At 44.0% G+C, this 27135-nt stretch overlaps 1 protein-coding gene across 2 annotated transcripts in view; it reads left to right on the top strand.

The window, feature by feature from the left end:
- CLNK (cytokine dependent hematopoietic cell linker) overlaps positions 1 to 27135 on the top strand; it is a 157686-nt gene that overhangs the window by 31346 nt on the left and 99205 nt on the right. For both annotated transcript variants that reach the window (XM_033105433.1, XM_033105434.1), the window contains exon 2: positions 12768 to 12820. In XM_033105433.1, the coding sequence (XP_032961324.1) occupies positions 12768 to 12820 (53 nt within the window). The remainder of the gene's footprint in view (positions 1 to 12767; positions 12821 to 27135) is intronic.

Raw genomic sequence — 27135 nt, forward strand, 5'->3', positions numbered from 1 at the left:
TGCTTTGGTGAGACTTTAGAATCATGCAGACCGTACTGCCACTCACAGGAACAAGAAACTCAAGTGACAGCAAAGTTGGGGTGAAATGTTCACCTCTAAGGGTGCCAGGAGACATTTCTGCCAGGTTCTTCTTGGAGAGATCAAACAAATAATAAACTAGAGTGAGATAGAGAGAAAAAAATGAGTGTCATCAAAGTAGCTCTTCTTTAAAAGATAGTGATGTAGAACTTTATTTATCCTGATTTTATTATTTTGTGTTACTGTTACTAATCTGATATCCTTTTTGTCCGTATTGTGGCACAGCCCCTCAATGGTGGTGCTTGTTTGGACTTCCAGGGGGCCACTCAAACCACAGGGAATCGTTATTTCTAAAATCAGGAAGACAACGGTAGGTCGGACTAATTGGAGTCCTATCAGAAACGACACAGCTTCAGAAATCCTCTGAGAAACTTCAGTTAAAATGGGCCCTAGAGAAGCAGGAAGGGTGACTAGCATTTATAACTCTGTCTCTTGCCAGCCAGTCACTATGTATTAAACTCACTGAATTCCCTACCCCCAACCTTGAGAGTCAGGTACTGTTTTCCCTGATTTATAGATAAAGAACTTGGGTGGCCAAGTAAATGTTCAAGGTTGGCCAGTCTCTAATGTCATAACAGAATTCAAAACTACAATGATTTGCCGCTGCGCTGACTGGCAGGGACAATGGCCAGTGTTCCTTTGCAGCTTCAGAGAGGTCATCCCTTAATCTGGTCCTGCCGTCATCTTTCATGGCAGCCGTCTTAATGGTGAACTTTCTTCTCTCCAAAGAGCTTTCTCAGATGACTCTATGAACAAGGCTTAAACCAAAGGTTATAGTTTTCTGACCCATCGGCCCAGCTCTGGCCTTACCACCAGGAAACCCTGTTTCTAGCTCACTTTTCCAAGACCCAGGGGCTGTCTTCGAAAGACTGTAAAATTTCGTATCTGACCAAGTTGTTCAGGATCTAGAGACTGCCAACGGGACCAGGCGTGTTACTTTACCTCCTGTGCTTCTCCATCCCTGCATCTTTATAATGGATTGCATAACATGTGTGTTGAAAACTATTTAGCCTCGATAATATATTTATAGTAAGTGAAATATGGTACACACTGAACACTTTGTATGTGCTCAGCAAATATAGGCTCTTTCTCCATGGCTTTCCTTTCCTCACCCAAAATCAGCCCTGGTCTTGTTCATAACTCAAGCCACAATCATCATGGAACTTATCAATACAGATAAACGTATGAATAGTTTAATAGTCTCATTAGAGAATAGTTCTACTCGTATACCACCGTTGCATAGCCTTGTACAATCTACAGCACTTTTGGACACATTTTCTTATTTAATGATCTTAACAACTTAATGAAGTTGGCAGAGCAATATCAGGTCACTTAAAAGATGTTAAAACTGAGTCTCAGAGGAATTGATGAGGATGGATAGCATGGAGACACGGAAAGAGAGGAGGCTTTGAGATCAGTCAAATCTGAATACGAATGTAGTGTGTCTTTGGCTAAGTGGCTTAAACCTCTCTGAACTTCAGTTAGTAGTTAGTGGTGTTCTGTAATTTGAAACTGGGTAGAATAATACATTTTGTGGGTTGCTATGAGGATGAGAGTGAATATACTGTGTGTATTCACATACAGTGTCTGACATGCAAGAGACATTCAGGAAATGGGTCAACAGCAGCTGTGCACTATTGTGGCCAAGGTCACACGGTGAGTAGGGGAGCTGGAGCTGGAAGTGACCTTTATGAGTGCCACGACGTAGAGCAGTTATATTCACCAGTTATATTCAGCAGTTATATTCAATTTCATCACAGGAAATTGCCAAGGTCTACCAAAACCTGAGTTCTGGAGAGTTGTGCCAGGCTATGACTACCTATCCTAGCATGAGAGAGATAGAATGTTCAAAGGGGTTAAATTATTAAACAGGGATAAGTAGTCTAATCTAAATTAGGTTTAAGATGTTTCACAGATTGAACCAAAATTCCCAGTGATTTTGCAAAGTAAGTTATCAATAAGACTGAGAAATATCAGGTTGTATCAGTCAAATATGAGTACTTAATAAAGAAAAACAACCATGAATAACAAAATTGTGGAAAACAGCCATCATGGAAATATTTTTGTGGTTTTTGGATTTGGGGTTTTCTTGTTGTTGTTGTTGTTGTTACTGCTGTAGACAGAATACAGTGCGAATCATCATCACGATTATTCAGCTTAAGCTTAATCATGTCCCCCAAATAGCAATGACTGGTAGATTGTCATTTGAGTGCCAGATATGTGCTGAACAATAAACACTCATTGCTTCTCATTATTTTAAGTAAGTATACTTATTCTCACTCTATAGAAGAGGATACCGAGGGTCAGAGAGACTCCATACATTGTCCATTTCACACTGTGAATAAGAGGGGAAGACAGAAAGAAGACCCAGGTCTACCAGAATCCCAGCTTCCTGCTGTTTGCACAGCACGCCATCAGGTCCCTGCTGGGTGTATTCAGGGTCATAATCACAGCATCACTTTCCTTCAAACTAACCAGCATTTTAGGACTCCCTGGTATACCATCAGCAATACCAAAATATGTGAGTTTGGCTTTTGTATTTCACTGGTGATGCAAATGGAAACATTGTTTCCCAAACACCATTGCATGAGAAATGGAATCCCACCATGTTAAATGGCGCTGTCCATCGCTGTTTGCTATATGAACTAAGATGAGCCAAAAGGTCTAGACACAACATGAAAATTCAATATCCATGTGTTTGAGGGCACAGTCTTTAATTATGGCGAGTTCTTCATTAAATTTATCATGAGACTAAGATGAAAATGGCTTATAGCCCAAGCTCAAACTTGAGAGGGTTGATTGAGCCTTTGTGGAGCCCCTAGGGACCCACATTTAGTCCTCAGCTTTGCAGATTTGGAAGGCTAATTTCATCCAAGGCACTCAGAATCGATGGGACTCAGGGGTGTTGTCTCACTCTGGCATTCTGGTCCATACATCCATGTTCTGTGACTTTGTTCATTTGTTAAGAGTATAACAGACTCAGGTTGTAAGTTCCCTTCCAGGAAGCAAATCTACACAACAAACAAAATAACTGTCAGGAGGTAGCTTGGTGAACATCAAGTCAGAGCTGTGTCTTTGCAATAGCTGGATCACCAAACTATGGATGGTCTGATGTCTAGATCGGCACCCAGAAGTGCGTCTGCCCCATGACTACTTATGGGTATTCACAGAGCAGGTCACTTTACTTCTGGGCAGGTCTAGGGATCTGCTGACCAACTCTCTCTGGATATTCCTAGAGAACACCTGCACGCTCTGCTTACCCCAAACTCCTACTTCTGTTCCCAAGTCCTTTGTACTACACCATTCCATCCAGTCTTTGAGAAATAGATATCCTGGGTTGGAATTCAGAATGCTACTTTCTAGCAGAATAATTTCAGGCAAGTTATTTAACCTTTCAGAACCTCCAGCTATCCTTTGTAATATGGAATTGCAACGCCTACCTTCTAGATTTGTGGTGAGAAATGAGATGCAGTACGTGGAGATTGCATATGATAGTGTCTAGCAATCATGAAGGGCAAAGTAAATGTCCGTGTCTATATAATCACGGTTAGCACAGTTATCAGGAGTTTATTTTACCTTCAAACAAACCATCATGTGATTTTGGGCCTTTTTTGTCTTTTTAAGAATTTGGACCTACAGAAATTCTATTTTAAGGAGATTTCTACAGAAAGCTAATCTCATCATTTTTGTGTTTATTTTAATCGTTCATCTATCAAAGCCTTGGTGGTATCATACAATTCCCCAAATAAACCAATCTTCTGACAATATTAAGATTTAATGAGAAACGATAGAAATTCCTTTACAACAATTTCCTTGCCAGTTTCATATCCTCAGTGTCCCTCATGGTACTGACACATAGAAATTGCTCAATAATTAATTACTGTTGAACTATACTTGCATAACAATTTAGAGTTTACAACATACTTTCACTTCTGTGATCTCATTAGGTCTTCAAAGGAGGGTGCTTGTATCCCCATCTTTCAGACTAGAGATACTGAGACTCAAGTAGTACAATTCCGCATACCAGAGCTGAAAGACCTGCCTCACGTCTTGCTAGGGGAGTGATCCTGAGTAAACGAGGGGACAAAGAAAGAGTTAATTAGATGGAGGAAGTGCAATTCAGGAGTCCAGTTCTAAACGCACTTGAAGTGACAGATTAGGTGATGATCTCATCTGAATTCATACTGTGCATTTGTTCACTGGGTAGATTTGGTCCAAGAAGACTCACACTGAACAAAATGACGGAATTGTTTAATATTGAACAACCTGAGTCATTTGGATTGCTGCCTTACAATAGAATCTAAATGAAACAGGATGTCCTACAGAGGCTTCCGGCATTCCGTAAATGGTATGACTACTTATCATTACCATTAATTACATTACTCTTACTCCAGTCTTGGTTAGATTACCTGGCTTTTCTTGCCCCTTCTTTGGATTTTCAGTTTCTCTCAAACTTCTTTGAGACCGTTCTTCTCATGAAACAGCTCCTCAGAAAATGACTAGAATACAGCAGGCGCTCAGCAAATAACTGTTAAAAAATGACGGTGCTTTCACCAATGGGCCTGTGATGTTTGAAATGCCCACGGGAGGTAGGCCTGTAAGTACTGACACTGACACACACACACACACACACACACACACACACACTCACACACACACATCTCAATCCCTGAATCTCAGTGTATTTTCCTGTACCTTTCTTTTCCCTCAAATGTGCCCTCAGTACTGCCTCAAGGGATTAATCAAACAGTGGAGAATCCATCACAGCTGGGAATGACCTGGCAGTGCCCACCCCCAGCAGCGTGTTTCTGCCATCATTCAGGAGAGCCAAAGGAAAGTATTACTTTCAATAAGTAAACTTTCAATAAGGAAAGAGAAAGACAGGAAGGAAGGAAGGAAGGAAGGAAGGAAGGAAGGAAGGAAGGAAGGAAGGAAGGAAGGAAGGAAGGAAGGAAAGGAAGATCTAATGAGGCTCTTGATAATCTTGCTATTTTTTTGCTACAGTCTCATTTTATCTGAACAATAAAATGACTTGACTGATAAAAGCGCAGAAAGAAAGAAGAAAGGAAAGAGGAGAAGGAAAATTAAGGAGGAAAGAAGGGAGGGCAGAGGGAAGAAAGGAATATAAGAAAACAAAAAGAGTGAATGAGAAAAGGAGAGGCTAAAGGGATGATTTACTACAAAATGGAACAAAAGGGGAGAGAAAAAAATCTTACCACTGAAGGAAGGGAGCTTTTCAGCAAGAGAAACAGAGATGGCTTTTAAAAACAAAACACACCAGGAGTAATAAATTCCAAAACTGGAGATTGCATCTGTTCATTAAGGGTTTTTTTTAAATCATTTAAAATAAAAAGTGAATGCACACACACTTTGCCTTGAGATATACTTAAGGGAAGTTATTTGTTACCAAGACAGTTGCAAAATCTTTAAAAAAAAAAAAAAAATGCCCATACATAAAAGCAGAAAAACTAGGAGAGCAATCTCTCTCTTGTATTCCTCAAAAAAAAAAAAAAAAAAAACTACAATAAAAATCCATTTGACTTGAAATGCCTCCATTCGTTGGACATCCAATAAAATTAAATGTCGTATATAATTCCATTTAGCTGATTGCCCTGACCAGTGTATGCAATTAGAAATCCAATCAGCATATACCTTTTTCTAAGTGTGAGCATCTCCAAAATGTAACTGTCTTATTTTGATACGAAAGCAGAAGAAAATTATGTATAATTGTGACCAAATTAATAAATAGCTGCACCTGAGAAACCTTGGTTCCAACATGTTTACTCCAAGTTCATGCACACGCGTGTTTCTCTCTCTCTCTCCCCCACCCCTTCTCCCTCTCTCTCTCTCTCTGTCCCTCTTCCTCAAATACACACACATTATTTCCTCCCTCAGCTCCAAATAACATCCATCATTTTGGACCTGCTGGATGTGACTGTGTAGAGAGAACCAGATGTATGTTGTATGTATGTTATATTCAGTCCTTCTCTTGTTTTCCTGTTTTAATGAGGAAAAGCACCATCCAGCCTTGACCCAGTGTGAGTGGCACAGATACCTCGGACCTTCCCGACTGACTTTAATATGCTCTTCAGCAATTTGTAGTTTGCTTCCAGTAATTTCCTCTGTCTGTTGGGGTACATTGTCATTATTAGAACGGTGATTCCTAAACTTTGAAATAAACAGAAGCTAGCCTTTTTATAAGCATTATCTTCGAGGAAAAAGTGAGAAATGTTGGCGAGCAAAAATATCTCTTTACTGTAAAAGCCTTGTTTTTCCTTCATGAAATATTAATATCAGGTCAGGTAAAATGCAGCAGAAATATTTATGAATAAATTTCTCTTTGTGAGCTCAGTTTGGTAGCACTGGTGAACCCTCAGTGGAAAGCAAGTTCCTCAGAATAACCAGGAAATGTGATGGGTTGCTTTACATATTTCCAATTGTTTAAACTGTTTATGATACCATCAGGGTATTAATTATTTTCTGATTAAGATCAGCACCCAAATCCAGTCTATTTATAAAACATGTCTCGTCATCCGAACACATTCACTGAGACAACAGGAGAGTGACAAGTTCAGAAGCAGCCATACTGGCTTTAACACCCAAATCTAATATACATTCTTTGGAAATATTAAGCACATGCCCACACTGTAGAATCTTGTTTCCTTTATTTTAGTTTTCTGAAATATGTATGTGTTTTAACCATGAAATCCATTATCTTTACAAAGTAGTTTTCAACCCACAAAGTGATCAGGTGTAACCATTGGGATCATCATCTCTCAAACTGTGGAATTATTTGGTCAAAATGGATGGTTGGGCCAGGAACCACTTTTCTCTCAGCCCCCAGCCATGCTGTACACGTCACTCACATGGCCCTCGTCCTACCTGGACACGAATGAAGTGAGCCTTATGGGGACGCAACATAGGATAGAGCAGTGTTTCTCAAACTGGGGTTCATTTTGGACTCCCAAGGAGCTCCAGCTCCTTAGGTATCTATAAATCCCATGGGAACTCTATTATTGTAAATGAAAGCATAGATTTCTAAGCCAAACAAAATTAATTACAAGCGTGTTCTGGCTCTTTCACCTATGCGTTAGAGCCTGGTATAGTCAGTCAATTTCCGTGCCCTGGTTGGCATGTATGATTCGATTCTCATTGGGGTCTAACTTCTAATGCAGCTGGCATTTTCCCGTGTTGCAGAAATAAACAGGCACCGTGGAAAGAGGTGGCCTCTCTCAGTGCACCCCCAACAGCCCAGGGTCCCCTCCCACCCCGTCCTCCCTGACCGGGGGCCTATGCAGGCTGGGCTCGGTCTCTTGAACCCCCGGGGTACTTCTGCCAGTGTCCCCACAACAGAGCCAACACTGGACAGACTAGTACCACTCTCAGCAAGCGCCCTGCTGGGCCTGACAGATGGCACCTGAGCGTCGCTTTCACAGCAAAAGCCATGCTTAGGGTTGATTTCTGCGGCCAACTAGGAAGGCAAACTAAAATAAATGCGAAAGCGAATGATGAGATCTCCCCCATGGCTGGGGCCCCGCAGCCTCTCAAAGCCCCTGAATAAGGCAAGAAAGGCAAGCAGCCAATAATTTTCTTTTCTCTTGGACAATCTCTAGATCTGGAAACCCCTGGAAAGAAGACCTGGAGGCCTGGGGAGCTCCTAACTTGGAAGTGATACCCCCCTCCCGTGATCATGCCCCAGGTAGGGGTCAGGTAGGGGTCAGAGATACTTCCAAGGAGCTTGGTAGAGGAGCTGGAGGGACCTCTTCTACTGACCCCACAGGGAGCCTCGTGGATTCCCTCTGGGGATGACTTCCTCTGCATGCCAATAGCAGCTTTCGTTCCACGAGTATTACCGATACATACCTAACCTTACTCATTACGATCACAGCACTACACAGAAAACACGCAAGTGCTATGTCTGAGGACTGAGCCTTGCTCTGTGTTCTCTACATCCTAATATCCTTACGGTGCCTAGCATGCAGTAGCTTCTCAATAAATGTTCACGGCGCCCCTGGACAAATTCTACCTTGGATGACAGGTGCATTAGTTCATGAAGGGCTTTTTTAAAATCATTTAAAATAAAAAGTGAATGCACACACATTGCCCTGAGATACTTAAGGGAAGTTTTTTGGGGTTTTACTCACTCATCGCCTGTAGACAGGATTGACAGAAGTGGCTGTGTGATGAGATCAGAAGCTGTTCCCACGCTCATCTATGTCGCAAATGTTTGGGTGTGGTGGGTTTTCCTTAAACATTTCACTGAACTTTAACTCAGAAATAAGCAAATGTATGGAGGACTCTTTATAGCAGTGGCAGTCCATTGAGGATGAGCGTGGGAGGCCAAGGCAAAGGGAATGTGGTTATTTGGCACGTCCCCTAAGAATGAGAAAACGTCAGTGAACGGAACTGGGCAGGTGGAGATGAAAAGGACTGATGTCCTTAGGTCCACTTCCTTCTGCCTTACTGCCTGTTAAAATACCTCCAGCATTAAAAAAAAAAAAAAAACGTATATATATATATATATATATATATATATATATATACACACACACACATATATATAGATACATACATATATACATACATATACACACACACACACACACACACACACATATATATATATATATATGTATGTATGTATATGTATATGTGTATATAGCAGTACCTGGGCTCCATCCCAGGACAACTGAGTCAAACTTTCTGGGACATCAGTACTTCTTAAAGCTCCCCAGTGAACTCTGAAGGGCAGACAGGTGTGAGATATCAAGTTTACCTGACTGCTGGTCATGAACATTAGGTAAGCTCTTCTTATTCCTGGAGCCTAAAACCTCAGAGGTACATAGGACGCCTCATTACTCTTTAAGTTCAGGCAACTCACTGTTTCTTCATATCTTAGGAATCCTATGTTCTCATGTAATCCTCACAAGAGCCCTACCAGAGAGCCCCACTTTACAGACAAGCAAACTGAGGCTCAGAGCAAGTAACTAGTGGTCCAAACACATAACAAAAACATGTCAAGGCCAACGGTTTGCAGCACCAGCTTATTCTGTATGCGATGTAGACAGGGTTACTTAATGCCTGTGAATGTCGGTTTGGTTTTGTGGAACATAAGAATGACAACAAGGGGCCTACGCAGTTACTGGGGAAGGGACAGAGGACATGTAACAGTCCAGTGTTCATTCCATTCTTTCTAACAATAACACACATCAGAAAGGAAAGGGCATTGTCTTTTCTACAGTATATATTAACTTTGTAAAATCTCTGGATGTGAAATTCTGTCTGAGTCACTACACCTCGTTCTCGCCACATCCTTTACAAAAGGACTAAGATCTGATAAGAAAGACGATGGTGCTCTCCGACGGGTCTCAGACATTCCGGGCCAAGGAAAGTGTTCTTTGCCTTGAGGAGTGCCATCCATGCTGTCATGCTGATGACACACCACTTGGCTGACACACTCTCATGTGGGTCACTGACACCCCACGTTCTGCTTTTTAAATGCCAGAAAAGTGCGGCCTCTCCTCATGACATTTTAAAACTCTCTTGATACATAGATTGCTCACATCTCTCAACAGCATCTAGTAAAATATCTTTCTTTGAATTTGTATTAAAATTTTTTAAATACAAGCCTAAGAAGTGTTGTCGTTGCCGATGAGATAAGTCGCAAAGGTTTTCGTGCAAAGCAGAAGTCAAGGCTTTTGTCCCCTCTTTTCCCCCTCCATCCGGGATGTCCGGTGCGTTAGTCCTTTGGCACAGCCTTCTCCAGTTTTGCTCCATGAGGAAATTAGAGCAGACAGTGCAATGTAAGAAACATAGTAATATATTTCCAACTTCTCACAACCATTTTCATCACCAAATATGAGTGGATTGGAGTTTCTTAAGTGGAACATTTTTATGGAATCTTTGAGCTGGAAGAGACGTATTGGGACCAATGGGCTCATTCTTCAGGTGAAAAAACGGAGGCCCAGAGTATTCCAATGCCTAGTTCAAGGCCATACAGTGGATGGCGGGGGCAGGTCCAGAAAACAGGTCCCCTGACCACCTCCCCTGGCCTCTGATCAAGGCAGGAAGTTTTGAGGGGACTGTCCTGTACCCTGTGGTTCCTTCACTCTGGGCAGAAGAGCTGGTCAAGACCCAGGCACAGAGGGACCCTCCGTACAGACAGACTCACTTATCCCCTTCTGTGCTGCTTCAACACTGCGGACGAATGCGTTCAAGGGAATAAAGTGACTATCTAAGCAAGACATTCAAGTGTCAGATGCTCCTGAACTGGGGAAGGGGGAGGCAAATGTGTCCTTATCACCATAATCAAGTAATTTAATCCCTCTAAATATTAAAAAAATATATATATATCCAAAAATCAGTGTCAATAACCCTAGACACCCAGTTATACCATGACCAAAGTTAAAGGAACTTGCAAACTTTGTTTTGTTATACGAGTAATTATATATCCACATTTCCATAACGTTTTATAGCTTGAGGCATTTTCGTATGCATCAGCTTATTTCACACGGAAAACAATACCGTGAAAGAAAGGTACAGATGCTACCGTTTATAAATGAGGAGAGACCAAGTGTTCCTCCGACGGCTAGTTAATGGCAGCTCTGGAACCCAACAGACGTCCTCAAATTCCAGCCCGGGACTCTTCTAGTATTTGATGTGCATTGTTTGTATTGTATCGACCAAGGTTCAAGTTCTCTTCACCACCGTGGAGAGACAGCTTCCAAAGGAGGCCATGAACTAGAAATCCAGAGAGAACAGCTGGTCAATGAGAGCCTAACAGCTGCCTCCGTTTCCTCTGCTGTCAGTCACTGACCTAGAAGCATAAGATGGGGGGTGTGGCTATGGGGTGATTGACAGGGTATTTGAGGACCTGGAGCTTAGTCCTAGTTCTTTAGCAACTTTCCTGCAGATACTGATCCAAAATCATATAGCTCAAGTTCAAACGCCACCTGTTGGCACGCATGGGCTTTGACAATTGGAATCCAAAGGACCTTCCCCAGTTCTTTTCCGCATTTTACCAATATCTAAGCCGCTGACCCGTGTGGTCTCACGAAGCTATGCAAAGCTCTCTGGCACACTATGCACTGTAATACCTTCACACCGTTGCACAGGGCATTCTATTTGCCCAGGCACTTTCCCTAGTTCTGAGCCTAGAGGTACAGACTGACTCTGCAAGACCCAGCTCAAGTAAGTACTATCTCCTTTATGAAGATTCCCCCGGTGCTCCAAGGCAGTGTTCACATTTGCCTGGTTTCATTTTATGTGCATCTGTTTTTACAAAGCACTTTGACAACAGCCATCATAGACAGATACAGACACTGTATCCCTGAATTTTAGGAATGCCTTAAGGGCAGGGACTGTTTTGTTGGCACAGTATTGCACAAAGGAAGTTTTCAGTAAATGGCAGTTGGATAAATGGATGGATGGATGGATGGATGGATGGATGGATGGATGGATGGATGGATGCATGGATGGATGGATGGATGGATGGATGGATGGATGGATGGATGGATGGATGGATGGCAGAATGAATTAAAAGTGTTTTAAGCTCAGTGAGGTGCCATATGGTGACTGGCTAGGAGGTAGAATTTCTGAGTCCTTTGAATCTGGTCTTTGACTGCAGCTGGGTGATCTCAGGCACATAGTTTAACCTCCATGAGCCTTGTTCCCTTTAACTGTGAAATCTACTCTCTACCTCGCTGCATTCTGCTGGGAGCCCCAGGAGGCTGATGGATAGAAACCATGTCAGTGACTCCTCACCCCGGCTTCCTGTTGAGCTTGATCCAGGGGGTGCAGCAGCAGGAGATTCAGGGCCAGGGGGAAGTGAGATGGGGTTTTTATTCCATGCCCCACAGCTCCTCCCTCCCTGCAGGTCCCTCAACTGGAAGCCACAGTCCCCTTTCCAGCCGCCCTGTCCCTGGGTCCCAGTGCCTCCCTTCCCACCTCCAGAACCAGGCTTGGCCCTTCCCTGTTCTTTGTGTATTCCCTACTCCCTGTCCACCCCTCTGAAGTGGTCTCATTATTAAACTCTTCTGAGGGTACCTAATTAGGGGGTATCCCCCGTGTCTGCTGGAACCCTGACTCCTACGGTGGGCCCGAGGGTTTTCATGTAGGTTAAGTGTGATCGTTGATGTAACGCCCTCAGTGACCACTCCCAGGGTCTCCACTGCTAATTTACACGGTAAATGGGGCTAATGATCTCTCCTACATGGGTGAATACAAGCCAAATAAAACGCCGCAGTCATGTGAAGCAGTATACAAATGTAACTCCCAATAAATATTTCATAGCAAAGTCACACTTTGAAAGGAAAAGCATCCCTTCTCCCACACGCACAGATGCCCCAGAGCACAGCCAGCTGCGCAGGGCTAACGGGCCCGGGTGCCCAGGGGAAGCACACAATTGCACACCAGGGAAAACCAGGCTCCGGATAGGTCTGCTCCACTCCCCGGGGCAGATGGGATGAATGTTGACAGAAAGAGGACAGCCTGTCAGGGAAAAACTCACCCACCCCCACCCCACTCCAGAAATAAACCAGTTATTGACCTGGATTGATTGATTCTCTTTCCGTTGTCTCCCCTAAGCCGGCCCCTGTATCCCATTTTAACAAGAAGCGACAGTAGCAAGTTCACCAGAATTAAAACATGATGTGTGAGGTCCACTAATGGGTTTGCTTTTGTTTCCACAGGCTGAGCTGAAGATCCCTCTTATTTGCCGGGTGCCAAGAACTATGAACAGACAGTAAGTACCTCCGTGTGGCTGTGAGTCGGAATCTCGCAGTGGGGGCAGGAGTCCGATCCTAGAATACAGACTAAGGAGTGACGCTAATGTGCCCCTCGTGAGAAGGTCATTTCTAGTGTCACGGCCACGCCTGGGAGGCCAGGTTGAGGATTTATGCATTGGGGACCAGTGTATTCCTTTCCCAGTAACCGCATGTTTTGGGGAACAGGTCATTTGTCACCCAGCACAGGTGTGTGGTTGGAACAGGGACGAGATACCCCAGCACCAGAATGCCCAAATACCATCCATCATTTCACACCCCGATGAATAAAGGTAGAACTAAAAGAACAGTGGTTTGCACACTTGTTCCCACAGCAGAGAACCTGGGATCCAACTTTTTCCTTGTGGAACCCCAGAGTGGGTGATGCGGTCAGTTTAGGATTTGCAAAAGTGTGCCTGATCCAGCAAAAAAATCCATCCCGTTCCTGACGTCTATGAAAATAGTTAAAAGAGAGCAGACCTCCATGTTTTAAGAAATATTTATAATGAAAAAAAAAAAGACCTTTAAATTGAGAAGATTTGGTGTACTAATTTTAAAATCAATCTACTTCTCTTGCTTTATTTTGCCAACTGGGAAGCTAGCACTGTTAATCTCCTCTGTGCAAAACGAGAAGCAGAGTGGTTGGGTGAGAAGAAAAAAAACGTGAGTTCTAGAGGCAGGCAGACCTAGGGGAAATCCTGCCCTGTCATTTGATAGCTGTATGATATTCGAGAGGTTAGCTAACCCTCTGGATCTTGGAGAAGGTACTTTCCTCCCTCTGCAAAGCAGGAGCTGGCCCCGGGGAGGACTGCCTGGTCACGTCCCAGAGGGAGCCTGAGGACGGCACAGGGAGACCAGATGATACTTGGGCCCCACTGGTGGGCACTGGGTGCAGGGTTGGTGTCCAGAGTGACACGGAGGCAGCAGCCCCAGCATCACGGCTGCCCCAGATGCCCACAGGTGTCGAGGTAGGGCGGCCTGACTCACAGCCAGGTCCCTGGATGCAGACGCTGGATCTGGTGCTTTTCCTCTTGCTATGAGAGTGTGTGGGGTCTCCCTGGTATGCCATCCACAGCCAGGCTCCTTGCCTGACCCAGAATCTAGCATGGGGGCCATTTCCTCCATCTGAGGGGCCGGACCCCTTCTCCTCTTTGAGCTTCCGTGGGTCTGGAGGGTCCTGAGCATCAGCTGCCTTGTCTCGGGGACTTGTCTGTGATGGCACCGACAGTGGTGATGGAGCTGGGGCTGGAATCCAGGTCTGTCTGCCTCCAAATGCAGTGCTCCTTCTACTTATCCCACCACTGAGGGAAACCAGGGAGGCTAGTGTCAGTCAGAGAGCTGGCTGATCTGGGGACGCATGATGAAGAGTGTGAATTCTCAGACCCAGGCTTGTAATCAGCAATGAATGTGGCAGACAGCAGCTTCATCACAAGCTAAATAAATGGTCTGTGGTGGTGGAGTAACTGGCAAGACAAGTGCGTCAGCTTCCTGGAGCCGCCATAACAAACGACCACAAACGGGGGGACTTCCAAAAGTATATTCTGCCAAAAGTATATTCTTCCACAGTTCTGGGGCTAAAAGTCTGAAATCGGGGTGTGGGCAGGCCCGTGCCCCCTTCTAAGGCACAAGAGGAGCACCCTGCCTGCCTCCTCCAGCTTCTGGTGGCTGCAGGGGTTCCCTGGCTTGTGGCTGTGTCACTCCCATCTCTGCCTCTGTCTTCACGTGGTTTCCTCCTCTGTGCCTGTGCCTTCCCCTCTTCCTGTCTCAGCTCTCCCTCTCCTTTCTCTTATAAGGGCATTCATCACTGGTTACCGACCTGGATAACCCAGGATGATTTCTTCTCAAGATTTGTAATATAATTCCATCGGCAAAGAGCCTTTTTCCAAGTAAGGTCACAGTCACCAGTTCCAGACATTTGGACATAGGTGGATTTTAGGGTCATCATTCAACCCACTACATGAGGCGTTGTTTTCAGACCCCTCTCTGGGGGCAACATGGGGTTTCTTTGCCAGTTGGCAAGATTTGCTATGAGCTTCCCTCTGGCTTTCTGGTTGAGAGTTCCAGACTTCAGACACGGCTTGAGGACACTGTTTCTCTTGGAGATCCCACCCCGTGACAGTGGTCTCCTCTCTAAAGAGGACAGGTGTCTGTCCTTCATGAGGACTCCAGGTAGCTTTGGTTTGCAGCCGACAGTTGGCCTCTCAAAAGCCATCTCGCTTTCCAAAGGGTACTTTTATGATTTCGGCGTTAGAGTCATGACAGATATGAAGCTGCCAGTATGTAGAGCAGAAGACAGACCATGTCCTCATATCTTCGTAAACATTAGACTTTTTCCTCTGGGGAGGAGCTAACGTGGAACCCGCACATTCGGTTCTCTCACTCCTCAACGTGAGGACCCCGCCTTGTTAAATTAGTCTTCTTCTTTCCAGAAGCTCAGGGCATCCTTCTCCTCCCCTAATCCCCATCAATCCCAATGTCTTCCCCACTCTTTCCTCCTACGCAGCCTCAGATCAGCTAATCCATATGGGATTGCGACTGACCTGGCCTGAAACCCCAGCTTTCTGAGGGTAAGCACTACAGTTAGCACCCTTGCCTTCAATCTCAGGGAGCGACTTCATTTTGATTTGCAGGAATTAATAAGTGTAAATCCCACAGAGTCTTGGGGGCAATGAGAAGCAGAAATTTGGACATCCTGAGGTCAGAGTCTTGTATACAGCAGAGCAGTCAGTGCGGCTGCCTTCCTGGTTACCCAGAAGTCATTACGAACCAACTCTCGGGCCAGCCAGGCCCATCCGTGGGGGCTATTACAGTCTCAACACTAGGATTCAGCTTTGTGGATGGCTGGTAATTAAATAGCTACAAGCTGTGAGAGAACACAGCCAAGATGCAGGGCAAGAATTTGCCAGGGGTTATAGATGCGGCCAGTGGTACCTTTGCAGGAGCAGCAGGTGTGTTTGGCCCTGGGGCTCATGAAGATAGGCAGTGGTGGGAGCGTTTTAAGATAGCCTCCTTCTCTCTTAACGGCAGGATTGCCAGCTGGTGGTGGAACTAGCTGTCTTAACTGGCTTACTGCCACTTGGGAAACTTCCAGCTGAACAAACATGTCTCCTACGGACTGTCCACAAGGTTGGACTTTTCATGATTATGGCCTTTAAAAATGTCACCAAGAATGAAAAAGGCTGTGACTTATTTTAACATTTGAGTTTATTGTTACCATACAGGTAACATATATTCATTATAGAAATTTTAAAAATACAAAGAAAAACTACCACCGATGGAACCACTGAAAAGTGGTCAGCCCTATTGGATACTTCCTTTTAGACTTTATTTTGTTTTTGAACTTTACTATTTTCCTATGTTAGCAAGTCATTTTTATAGTTATGCAATTCTCCCATCAAGTAGGCATCTCATATTTTATATTCTTCCACTATTGGAAAACAACAAAACCCATGAGTTACTTTGACAAGCTTTATTAATACAATCATGTCCCAATGTTAAGATGCTGTGTTTTATTACCTGGCAATAAGAAAATCAAACACCCCAAAGAGTTGTATAAGCCAGACCAGTGTTTGGAGAAGCTGACTCACCGTGACAGTTTATCATGATCGCATGGCATTTGATTATGTAAATGTGCAGAGAAATTAGAACTAAGGTCCAGTATGTTGTTGGTTCATGGAGGCCAAACCACTAGCCACTTGCTCCTTCTGCCTTAGGTATACCCAGCACTCCTCTCCCTGCCAAGGTAAGATACAGGAAGACAGGATTTATAGATGATGTGATACAGAATTGTACACCTGAAATCTATGTAATTTTACTAACAATTGTCACCCCAATAAATTAAAAAAAAAAATCAAACATTTATGTAGCTCCCATGGTGAGGAGGCCAAATACTTCAGTGATGAAGAGTGTGGGCGCTGATGGGTATGTCAGTTCTGCCACTTACCAGCTATGACATTTTAGGCACTTATATAGCCTCTCTGAGCTTCATTTTCTTTATTTATGAAATGGAAATAGCACTAGTAATATCTCTAAGGGTTGTTGATAAGATTAGGTGACAATGACTGCAATATGTTCAGCTCTGTGTCTGGCACACAGGGGCTTTGCATAGATGTTGTAGCAGAATGCACCCTGTAAAGATGGCCACAACAATACCCCCCATTCCCTATGCTCAAGTGCAGAGGGACCTGGACACTCCCCATTCACAGGTGAATCTATTTCTCCACCTCCTTGAACTTGTGTGGGCCTGTGACAGTATTGACCAGGGGAATATAACAGAAGGGACACTGCCAAATCTGGACAGAGGCTTTAGCAGCCAGGCAGCTCTGCTCCCTCCCTTTGGAAGCCAGCTTCCCTCAGTCTTGTGTTATGACCGCCATGTTCTGAGAAGCCCAAGGCACATGGAGAAGCCGTGGGGTGACAATCCCGTGGAAAGATAGGGAAACTGAGGGACACGAGGCATGAAACATGAGAGTCAAAAGCCATCTTGGGCACTCAGCCTGGTCCAGCTTGGAGATAACCATCTGAATGCCCTAGACAAGAGAACCTGAGAAGGACCCACAGCTGAGAACCACGAGAGATCAAAATGAATCGTTATTCCTCAGCCTCTGCTTTGGAGCGATGTTATGCAGCAAGAGATGATTAGAACAGATATCGTCTGCTATTTTTATCATCATCTCAGTTTTCATTTCATGCAGGACCTTTGCTGTTAGATATTCAGGATACAACTTAGGGATCCTTGTGACTTGATATCACCTTGAAGGACATTCATTCTCATGGACAAGCAGGGTGCCAGTAAGGGGTTCTTTGTGCAAAGTGCTGAGGGGACACAGGGGCGTGAGTGGCTATTCTCCCTGGGGGCAAATCTTGGGGAAGGGCATGGTGGTATTGGAAGAGACATTCTCACAGAGGAGGTGACAGCTGAGCTGAGCTTAGGGGACGACGGGGTGTGGCATAGCAGCAAATGGAAAGAAGAGCAGGCGTAGACCTTCTTACGTAACTGTCGTGGCTGGAATAACTATCAGGACTTAACAGAAAGGAGACCATTAAATTGACTGATAATTTGAATTTTGTTGCTTAAAAGCTGATTCTAAGTAATTGGAGAGACCATTTCTTGACGACTCATGATGGATGGTGGAATTTTATTTCCCATATCTCTCTATCAGCGGGGAAATGAAGGAGCTGCGGTCGGTAATCAGAAGGAGGATGAAGGCCTGAATTTGGGTTGCAGTGATTAAAATCCCATGTTGGGGGGATGGCTTTTGCTGCCCTGCAACGTTGCCTTTGGAAAGACGGCACTTAGGGGCGTGTGTTGCCATTGTAGTTTGTTTGAACACAAGTTTCCTGCATAATGAAAATTCTGCATCTAGGTCAGCTTCTGTGGGCTTTTCTAAGGATTCTATCAGCAAAGATCCAAGAAATTTTATGAGAAAGAAACATGAAGTCTCTGCCATCTTCGGCCAGGTTTTATTTTCTCCCATTGCTTTAAATATTGATTAGAAACAAAAGAATAATCATACAATATGCATAAGGTGTAAAGAACAATAAAATAGTTCAGATATGGGGGCTCGTTCTCAGTTTTTAAAAATTACCATTGTTTTTGAGGTTTTCCTTCACCTTTCTGTGATCACAGCTCCTCACCCCCACAGGGAACAGCTGTCCTGAATTTTGTGTTAATCATTCCCCTCCCCCCCTTTTATTTTCCATTTTACCGTATCTGTTTGTATCATTAAAAATGATTTGGTTGGTTCTGTTTGTTTTTTTGAACTTTGGGCCAAGAGAATCGTACTACAGGGTATATTTTGCACCCAAATGACCTGAGTTTTGACAACTGGTTCCACCAGTTATGAGCTGGGAGAACTTCAGCAAGTTAGTAAATGTCACTGTGCCTGCTTTTGCAACTGCAAAATGGCAATAATAATAGTGTCTGTTCCGTGGTGTTCTTGTGGAGATTACATGAGCTCATTCACGTAAGGCATTCAGAACGTGCCTGGAGCAGCGTGCGTTCTGTGAGAATCCGCCACCACCATTCCACAGTCTGCATCATGACTGCCCCGATTTACCTTCCAAAGATAAGCCATGCTACTGTGCATAGCTGTCACTCCTTCAATTTCATGGCTAAATAATATCTCCTTATGTGTATAGCATGCTGTTTGTTTATCCACTATCCGGCCAGTAGACGTTTGGGTTGTTTCCCAGACTTTGCTTACACCACCAGTGCTGCTAAGAACATTCTAGTTTGTGTCTTGGAGCCTAATTCAAGAGCCTCTGAAATTCCTGGAGCACAGCTGTGCATACCTCCAAGTTTACTAGACAACGTCCCAGCTTCCAAAGCCACCAGACCATTATGCACTCCCACACGTGTGTGTAAGTGATCCAGTTGCTTCACAACCGTGACAACCCTCGTTCCTGGCAGTTTAAGTTTTTACCAGACCAATGGGTGGTTTTACTTTACCTCTTGTTGGCTGTGGCTGCACTTAGCCATCTTTTTAGATATTCATTAGCCATTACGTCTTCTCACACAGAGCTGTTCAAATCTTTTGCCCACTTTTCTGTCAGGTTTCTTTTTTTTTTCTTTTTCATATTGATTTGTATGAGTTATTTATTTATTCTGTACACTTTAATCAGTTTGTGACTCGGGCTTTCCTTCTCCTTTGATGTTTTCTTTGGGTGATCATAATTTTGAGGCAGCTGAGCATGTGAAACTTTTCTTTATGATGTGTTGATTTTGTGTATTGTTTAAAGAAACTTTCCTTACCCTGAGATCATTAAGATAGCTTCCTTATACTGAATTCCAAACATCATAAAAGTTTGACTTTGACTTTTAGGCCTTCAATCAGCCCGGAGTTGATTAATCTGTGTGTGATATTAAGTAGGGAGGATCGTGGGTTTTTACACAGATAAACAACTTGCTCGGCACCATATATCAAAAAGTCTACACTGACCTGCAGTGTCAGCTCTGTCATAAAGCAAGTTTTCCTGTACAGAAGGACCTTTTTCTGGGCTTTCTCTTCTGTGCCATGATTACAATACGTGCCGCATGTTAATTACACACCTAATTAGTATAACTATAACAAGTCACGATGATATCCGGGAATTTACATCCCCTGGCTTGTACTTCAGCAGTGCATTGCCTCTACTTTTGTGTCTGGGTTCACACCTTTATTTAAATGTTGGGCTCTCTTTGAGAAGTCCTTACTTTTACCAGCAATTGATTGATTATAAAATAAGTGGATTTTTGTTAACTGTTTCCTATGGAAGTTTTAGTCAGGTCATCTTGTTCATTCTGCTGCAAAAAATAAAAGACATTCTCCCCGTGGCATTCAATGTTTATTAATTATACTTTGATAAAATTTTAATTAAAAAATAGAATTTAAACATTTCCATGTTGTCAGTTTCATCAATGACGCTCTTATTTTTATGTAAAGAAAAGTAGGCCATCCCTAGGACTGGTGTTTTCTTTGTTCAGTGCGATTCATCGAAGTTTTGCAAATACTCATTCAATGAACGTGAATTAAACTCTTATTACATGGCAGACTTTGTGCTGTTCATGTTTGTACACATTATCTCATTAGATTTAATCTTCAGAGATAAAGGATTCAAGGGTTAGCCCGTACATTACAATGACAAGACTGTGTCAGACCCCCGTCTGTGCAAAGCTCTAATTGCTTGTCGTGTGTCTAGCAATGTTAATAGACCCACGTATATACTACCAGTTAATCTTTATATGCAGGAATGAGCAGACCAATAAATAAACACGGCAATAAATAAATCTAAAATATATGAGCAGCCTTATGTGCTGTTATGGAATGATTATGGAGTTTGGACTCCAATATGGGCTCTGCCAGTGAAGATGAGAAGCCTGGATAACCTCGTGGGATAAAAAGAGGGATTAAATGAGATACTGTGTGTAAGAATCGTCTATGTAAATCCTCCTCCCTCTTAATCAAGCAAGTTATCTTTGGGACTTTATCAGCTGTGAGACCTTAATGAGGCTGCTGACCTATGTGTGCCTCAGTTTCTTCTTCTATACAATGTAGATAATATTACAAATAACACTGATCTTCTTAAGTTGCCCTGACTACAAAATTATTTAAGATAGAGAGAGTGCTTAGGAAATTATCTTGAACATAGTAAGCCTTCATAGATTTTGGCTATTCTCAGCAGTGATCTCAATTTCAGAGAAAACCTAAAAGGTACTAAACTTTTTAGTATAAGACTTTTTTAAATGGTTTTCTTTGATTGTAAAATAGAAACACATTTATGTAAAACACAAAGATAAATCAGAAAGCTGCAGAAAAAGTAAAAGCAACCCAAATGGCACTCATATTAAAGATCACTATATCATTTTAGATACAGAAATCTCTAGAAGGGTAGACATTAAATGTTAGCAGTGCTCTCTACATGAGGGATTAGGGTGATTTTTAAATTTATGTGGGTATATAATGTTGATATAAATAAATATAGAGATAACTAGAGGTATATTCAAACTATATATGCATCTGTAGATATATCCAATTACTCCTTATAATTCGGTCACCAAAATAGGTCCACTCTTCAGTGTCCAAATTAAGACTTGAGTCTGTGCAATCCTTTATTCTTTCTTCATTCATATGTTAATTCAACATCTATTCATATGTGCATGCGTTCATCCATTTATTTCCATTGTGCAAGGCCTTTGGCTGACTGCTGGGGCCCAAACTTAACAATCCAGTGGAGCCAGTAGAACAATGGACCAGTGAGCAAGGAGTTTCTAACCAATGATACACAGCAAGTGCTAGAAGAAAGTGTAGGGTAACGCATGAGCATGGGAGTAAGGGTACCTACATCGATCCAGGTAGAAGGCGCAGGTGAGAGGTGGAGAGATTAAGTGAGAATCACAGAAAGTATTCTTCAGAGCTTGTATTGAAGACAAGTAGGAGTTTTCCAGGTATGCATAAAAGGAAAATTCATTCCAAGCATAAGAATGCTTAGGGAGGTCTGGAAAACAGGCTTCTTTCTATGTCAGTGATGACCAGTCACTGGTTCTGTCTCCCAGGAAGCCAGAACTGCCTTATTTGAGGGATGAACCTCAGGGCATTAGCTGAGGCTATTAGATACAACCCATTACACCTCTCGCTCTTAGGGAAATGCAGCTGATACTGGAGGTTGAAGGTGCGAGATGTTTGACATACCTTCAAGAGGATTTGTGTTAGTACTGAGCTGCTTTGTTTCTCAAGCTTTGGCACTAGGATTCTAGGAGACTAGAACAATGGCTCAGAACCAGGAAGCCTGAAGCCTCACCCTCTCTCTGCCGCTCACAAGCTCTTTAAATCCAGGTGAGCCTTTCACTCTGTGAGTCTTGGACTCCTTATCTAGAAAAGGAAGATAATAGGACCATTTTTATCCACCATCTTTCATAGACCAGATGCTTGAAATGGCAGCGTGGTTTGATTGTGAAGATAGAGAACTGTGGCTGCTCTGAGAAGAGATTATGTGAAGAGAGATTAAGCCTTGAGCTCAACCTCAGTTCCAATCTTTCCTCCATCACTTGATAGATAAGGGTTGCATGACATATGCATGTAGAGTACATGGGAAATGCCTGGCATCGGTTGCCTCTTGATTTTTAGTTTTTTTAACTTGGAGACATAAAACAGTAAGCTCCCAAGCTTTTAGTGACATTTGAGACTCATAAATTGCCCATTTTCCTCATAAAGCAGAGTCTCTCATAAGATTGCGGTCCCATGATGGCCCTTGAGATAATACGTGGGGAAAGTCTTAATCAGTTTAACGGGACCGAAAGGATATGACATCTCATTACATGGTAATTTGTACAATGAGAGGTATTGCTAAGATCAGGAACAAGGTGAGGAGCCTGTCCTGTAACACCAGCAGGCAAGCGCGATAGAGAACATCATAGCAGGACAAGTGGGTGTAGCGGGATGAGCCCTGGCTTCGACTCTGGAACCCCAGGTTTCCATTCCGAATCGGAGCGGTGCTGGTCCTTGGACGATCAGAGCAGGACTATCAGAGCAGGAGCTTGTATGGGCTTTAGGGCAGCGAACATGTCTGTTCATCCCCCTTGCGTTGCCATCACCTGGAATGCATCTCAGATGGGTCAGCTCTTATGGTTAACCCCCCGCTCTGTGAGATGGAGATTACGGTACCTATCTTTCACGATTGTAGGCTAGACAGGAAATTCCTCACCTAGGCCAAAGCAGCTGCGTGTTAGAGAGTACTTCTCTCCCTGCCCTGCTGATAAGAGGCTCACTTCTATATAGATGGATTTCATATGGTCTTTTCCTAGTGGTCCCCACAGAGAGCTCAGTGGTACGTCCATAAACCGAGTGCTCTTCCAATTTCCACGAGGCCCTGTCTTAAATTATCACCGTTTCCTTCTCCTCCTCCCCCTTTGTCTTCTCCTCCTTCTTCACTGGAATTAATAACAAACAAAAGAAAACAACGTTTCTGCTAATAACACTCAAGTTCTGAAGGGGACAGATGTCTACCTATTTTCCAGCCCTAAAAAAACATTTCAACTTCATAATCCACCAGCTCAGATGCCTGATATAAAATAATCAGACAGCAGAATGGAGGGGAAGACTTTGAAGGCTCTTCCACAAGCCTGAGACTGAAACTATAGTTGCTAAGTTCCCACTTTTCACCAAAGCGTCACAGAGGGAAACGGTTGAGAAAGGAAATAACCTCTTAATGGACAGCAGGGTTTTCAGTGGGACATTCAAGGCCAGCCGAGGACAAGCCATATCTCCCGTGCATCACACAGACCCGGGACTTACACAGCAGGTGTTGACAAAGCCCCAGCCCGAGGAGCCACACAAAGACAATACCACATGGGGAATCCTGGGGATGACGTGTAAACAGTGCTCTGGGATGGCAGTAAAAGGGCTGTAGGAAAATCTGCCTGAGGATAGGGAGGGAGGTCCAGGGAAGCTGCCCTGACGACATTTTTCTTCACTGTAGTCTTGGTGACAAGAATCTTAGTTCAGCAATTTCTTCATGTGGCCAAACCCAGGGCCTTGTAAGTGAGGCTGGAATGGACCCAGTTCCTGTAGAAACATCTGCATGAAGTTGATCCTAGTGGGCAATAAATAGTTCGGAATGATGGTTTAAACATTGGCTGTTGGGCTCCTGTGTCACAGTTTTATTTGCCCATAGAAATACTCAGTTTTCCGTACAGGGAAAAGGAGAAAGCGAGTAGGAGGAGGCAGCCTTCCTCCATCACACTAGGATGGCTCGGAGGATGCAGGTCCTCTCCAGCTTGAGCCCAGCAATGCGGGTGGGAAGTCACGTTCCCTGCACAGAAGCACGTAGGTTGGTGGCTGACTTCTGTCCCCTCCATTTCTGTCTTCCACAGGCCAGGTTCACTGGCAGTGAGGAACTTCTTCCTGACAAAGTGATTTGCCTTTGCACATCTGCTCTAACACTGATAACATGTCCTGGGAACTCATCACTGGACCACTTCACTTTTCACCTCAAGTCTTGGGTCTATTTCCCGAGCTGACACATAAGTGCACAGACTGTCTCTTCTTCCAAAGCTCTCTGGCTATAAAAATAAACCTTAACCTTGCAGAGTTCAGCCTCTAATTTGCTTTGGGTTTTGTTTTGTTAAGAAAGCATTAAAGTTAGCAGAAATTCAACTAGAATTTGAAAATTTCAAAACGGCTATCTATACGCACAACTCCGTATGTGTGTGTGTCTACATGTGTGTCATTTTTAAAGTGCCCGATTTATACCTGGTGTAATCATGCCATAGGATCATCCTAAGGATTAAATGAGGATTAAATATATTATTGTCTCCAAAGTTAGAATATGTAAACTCAACTACATCTGACTTACGCACTCGTGTTACTTCCACTTAACCATGCTGATGTATAAGGTTTCTACCCTCAGAAAGGAAAGGAGTTGATATTTCAAGAGGCACATAGACTCTTAGAACAATTGAGCTGAAAGCTCCCTCACAGCACATTTATTCACTTTGCAGACGTTTAGTGAACTCTGTCTTAGAGCCTGGGCACTGACTAGATCCTGGAGACGGCGTGATGAACGCGCTGCCTTTCGTCCCGTCAGTGTGTTTTCACATCACATCGTTAGCTGTCAGAGGCAGCAAGTGCTGTGACAGAGGACAGACACAGGATACCTGGCATCGGGTAGAAGACCACCTACCTCAGGCTGGAACAGGGGCCCGGAGAGGACGGGGACCAGGGAAACGTCCTTTTGGAGGAAGTTTCTTCTTTCACCATTCTCCCCGCTCCCTTTTATGGCCCGAGGTGGTGCCGCACTATTCACAATTGTCAAGATATAGAAACGACCTGACTGTTGCTTGACAGAGGACTGGATAAGGACAATGAATGGTAAATACACAATATTATTCACCCCAATCGCCTCTACAGAAACCTTTGCATAGTTTGGACTCTATCCCAAGGGCAACAGGGAATCCATGGGAGTGAGAATGGTATCTGCCGTTTACTTTCCACTCCACGTAAATTCTTGTTGCTGCTGAAGCCACGTTGAGCCCTTGGTGCAGACCCACATTTAGTCAGGGACCCAGACTTTAGGACCCACCTGGTTCGTCTCTGCCTCCTCTGGGTCTTCTGCTCCAACCTGCACAACTTCAGAAATGCTGTTGCAAGTACTCCTGCCCCGATGCCAGCCCTCCCCTTCGGGGGGCCCTGGGAAACCCCACTCGGTGAGCCCTGCCACATACCCCCAGCTAAGCTCCCTGGTTCCCACTCTAGCTGTCCCTCAGGAGGCCAATCCCTCTCTATTCAGGGGTCTAAATCAGGCTTGAAAGCATCATCTTATCCCCCTATATACCTTTAAGACACCCGAGGCAAAAATCAGACGTGTTGATCTAATACTTGATTTTATTTTTCACATGAAAAATAGCCCTGACATGCTCAGAGGGTGCGGAAGTGGGGCTGGGCAAGCTTCCAGGGGCAGCGGCCACGCACCCCTCCTTGCTGTAGCAAAGGTCTGCTTCTGAAGCCTGAAGCCCCGGCTCCCAGGCGAGCACTTCCTGCTGCTTCAAGCACCTGCTTTTCATCTGCCTAGAAGTAGGTTTCACGTTGCTGTTTATAGTTCTTGCTACAAGGACAGTTCTTGGGAAAGCAGAAGCCTGAGGCGCTTGGGAGAAGGCAGAATCGTGATGAGGGAAGAATACGAAAGACAGCAACAGCTCGTACTTATACCGCCCTGTACAGCCTGCATCTCAAGCCTCCTGGTATGAAGTAATAGCCCAGCCATAGGGTTCCTATTATTTTAAGGGAGTGGAAGTGAAGAACGTTTATGCAGCTTGTTTACAGTTGCGCAGCAGCTGGCAATAGAGAAAGAATTATGATACGCGAGGGGTGTATGTGTATGTGTAGTTGACAGAGACAGACCTTTAAGACCTCTGCTAAAAGCTGTCGCCCAGCCTCCTGGCTAATACCAATGCCCTGGATAAATGCCGTGGCAAAGGTGCCAGAAGCCAAAAGCTTACTCACTGCCTTGCAAGTCAGATTCCAGCACGGTTGACTCTAATGACGAAAGAAGAAGAATCCAGGAAGCGGGAAGTACGAGGTGGTGTGGTGTAGTGACACAGAACCCGGACTTTAGAAATTGGGCAGCTCTGGAGCTGAGTCCCGGTTAGTCTACTTGACATGTGACATGGAAGAAGTAACTTAACATTGTCACACCTCAAATGCTTCACCTGTGGAGTGGCAATTACGTCCGTCATGAGAGAAAGCACCCAGAGTGGCTCCACCCAACAGAACGTTCTGTGATGGTGGAAACGTTCCAAATTTGGACTATCCGCTATGGTAGCTTTTCACCACATGTGGATATTGAAAACGTAAAGTGTGACTAGTGCATCTGAGAAACTGAATTTTTTTTCATTGATTTTAATTTTAATGTAAGTAGCCACAGGAGTATGTGCCTGCTGTCTTGGACAGTGAAGATCTAGAAGCTACAAATTCATGGTCTCATGTGTTCTCCATGACAACTTTCAGTTATATGACACAGGAAGTCTCTTCCTATTTCATTAATGAGTAAACTGAGTCTCAGAGGAGCTCCTGCTAAGACCTCACAGGGACATGTCACGCCCTCAGCTAGCTCCTAAGGGACCTAGAGAGAGACAGCACAAGGAGGCACCCCCCATCCCCACCCCGGCCCAGCAGGGTCCACAGGGGCCCTACAGCAAGACAAGCAGGCCTGAACTTTGCACAATGAGCCAAAGCCACGGACAAAGTGTTATTCATTGTGTCAGTGCTGAGGAATTCCATCTAAACCATTTTCCATCACCAGTGGGAGAGGGCTGGCTGCT

Source organism: Rhinolophus ferrumequinum, chromosome 5, assembly GCF_004115265.2.
Source record: "Rhinolophus ferrumequinum isolate MPI-CBG mRhiFer1 chromosome 5, mRhiFer1_v1.p, whole genome shotgun sequence".
NCBI classification, from domain to species: Eukaryota; Metazoa; Chordata; class Mammalia; order Chiroptera; family Rhinolophidae; genus Rhinolophus; species Rhinolophus ferrumequinum.